The sequence below is a fragment of the Syzygium oleosum genome, unplaced genomic scaffold, assembly GCF_021117445.2.
Source record: "Syzygium oleosum isolate NSW1041296 unplaced genomic scaffold, Sole_v2.1 Sole_v2.08, whole genome shotgun sequence".
Classification (NCBI taxonomy): Eukaryota; Viridiplantae; Streptophyta; class Magnoliopsida; order Myrtales; family Myrtaceae; genus Syzygium; species Syzygium oleosum.
In genome coordinates, this window is record NW_026607492.1 from 4,996,391 (window position 1) to 4,998,418 (window position 2,028).

At 44.8% G+C, this 2,028-nt stretch overlaps 1 protein-coding gene across 1 annotated transcript; it reads right to left on the minus strand.

The window, feature by feature from the left end:
* Positions 1 to 273: 273 nt before the first annotated feature.
* Positions 274 to 2,028, minus strand: LOC115685830 (transcription factor SRM1-like). The gene is made up of 2 exons (XM_056314078.1): positions 1,362 to 2,028; positions 274 to 896 (listed from the first exon to the last, which is right to left on the minus strand). The coding sequence occupies exons 1-2, from the start codon at positions 1,886 to 1,888 to the stop codon at positions 650 to 652; spliced, it is 774 nt and encodes a 257-aa protein (XP_056170053.1). The 5' UTR covers positions 1,889 to 2,028; the 3' UTR covers positions 274 to 649.

Below are 2,028 nucleotides of genomic sequence, written 5' to 3' on the forward strand. Positions count from 1 at the left end.
TTTTTTATCTCCTCTCATCAAGGAGGTTTTCCACGTAAAATTTATATAGCTATATTATATTGTTTCCTATTAGGTTTGCACAAGAGCGGAGATTGTTTTGTTCCGCTGCGCTAATCCGATATTGTTTGGGACGTCATTGTTCTCCCAACACACACAAAGTTTCACATGACTTATTGTCATTCTCAGTCCATTCCTTCCAAACGATGGCATCGATTACCTACAGGAATAGGGTCTTACAATACATACAAGATGGAACGAGAAGGCAAGTCGCACGTCTACCCATCCTCTTGCATTACTTAAGCACATGCACATCCAGAAAACACATTCAGTTTGTAAAAGTTAACTGATATGTGCATGTACAAACATGTACATATCTCTTCCGCTCCGAGCCTTCATTATGGCCATCGATTTCTTATTCATTGTATCCCATGAAAACAACAGGAATGACTCAGCACCCGGGTCCTCAGACTTGACTACGATCTTCATGACCTAGTCTTTGAGGAATGACTCTCCTAATGTATAGAAAAAACCAAACGTGATACATTTCGAAAGATTCAAATATCGCGGCGATGGGCCTTACGCAATCAATTGAGCAGAAGCTGTGCGGTGATATCTGCTTTCAGAAGTCGAGGCACTCGAAACTAAGCAGTCACTTTCTATCTGTGTAACGAGTAGATGGCGAACTCGAGGATGGGGAAGCCGCAGCTCTGATGTTGCCGATGCTGTGAGTGTCATTGATGCTCCGACGAAGTTTTTGGTTCTCTGTGCGGTCTTTGCGGTTGAAGTACTTCTGCGCATGACTAGCTACTTGCGTCGGACTTTTTGTTAGCACGACGTATCTGGCGATGTTCTTCCAATCCCCTTTGCCATATATCTCCAATCCTCCAAGAAATCGCCTGGATTTGTCGATAATAGCAACATCAGAAAATATGATTTGGATTCGTTACAATAAATCGAGCCACACCATAATCACAACACGAAAAACAGACTGATTATTTCGAGATTTCAAGAAAATTCTTTCCAAATCATTAATTTCTTTGAAAAGAAAAGGGATCTAGATTGTGGTCTTTTTACATGATTTTTTCGCCAATGTGGTGATTACACAACATTTTGACCTAATTTACTGAACTCCATAGCCATATCTGCTTATCCTTTGATACACTTCTATGAAAAATGTCAATATAAAGGACAAATTATCGAGAGCCCAGAAAGAGTTATCACTGGCCATAAACAAACTAACAAAGTTCGAGTTGGAAATCTTACAGTTTCTAATCTTTACTAAGAGATATCTCCATATTAGCCCACCTACATGAAAGGAAAAGAGAACATGGATGGCAACTGTAGAGGAAGATCGGTCATACTCGTGTTCTTCTTTAGTCCATGCAATCCCTCTTTTCCGTTGAACTTTCGATTTGCCTTTCGATTCTTCGCGCTCGCTGTCCTCGTCCATCGTCCATTGCTCCGGGAACATGACTTCACCTGAATCTATCAATTCCACATCGTGCCACAGCGCCTCGAGGTGCCTCCCGACCTGCTCAACCGACTTCCCGGGGAACTCTGGAGCAATCCCCTCGACGAAATCGCGTAACGAGGAGAGGTCAACCCGGCCAGGCAGCATGGCCAAGGCGTTCTCGAACCGCTTGTCCTCTTGGAAGGTCCAGGCGCCGCCGCAGCAGCAAACATTTGCACAGCCGCGGCCCTCGGGCGAGCGCCCGGGGCTCGCACGGCGCGCGTGTTCTGGATGGCTGGCCGGTCTGTGGAGGGTCGGGAAGGTCACGACCGGCATAGCCTTTCGCGAAGAACGGATCATCAGAAGGCACACGAGAGGGCCGACGAAGCAGGAAAGAACGCCCCACATCTTGATAGGGTAACCAGAGGCTTCAATCATCAGTAGGAACAAGAGGGTTTTTTCAAGATCTTGTGCCTCTATATATAATGATTAGTGGGGTCGTTTTAAAGATCGGATTCTCAGTACCTATCTGAAATGTGTTAATTTAAATTTGTACTGATTCGACGACGTTGACTTCA

What these genes read in the sequence shown, in the direction of transcription:
- LOC115685830 (XM_056314078.1), bottom strand. Translation starts at nt 1,888, where the DNA reads ATGATTGAAGCCTCTGGTTACCCTATCAAGATGTGGGGCGTTCTTTCC. An exon ending in TGGACTAAAGAAGAACACGA is followed by an intron (nt 897 to 1,361) that starts GTATGACCGATC and finishes CGACAAATCCAG; the next exon opens with GCGATTTCTTGGAGGATTGG.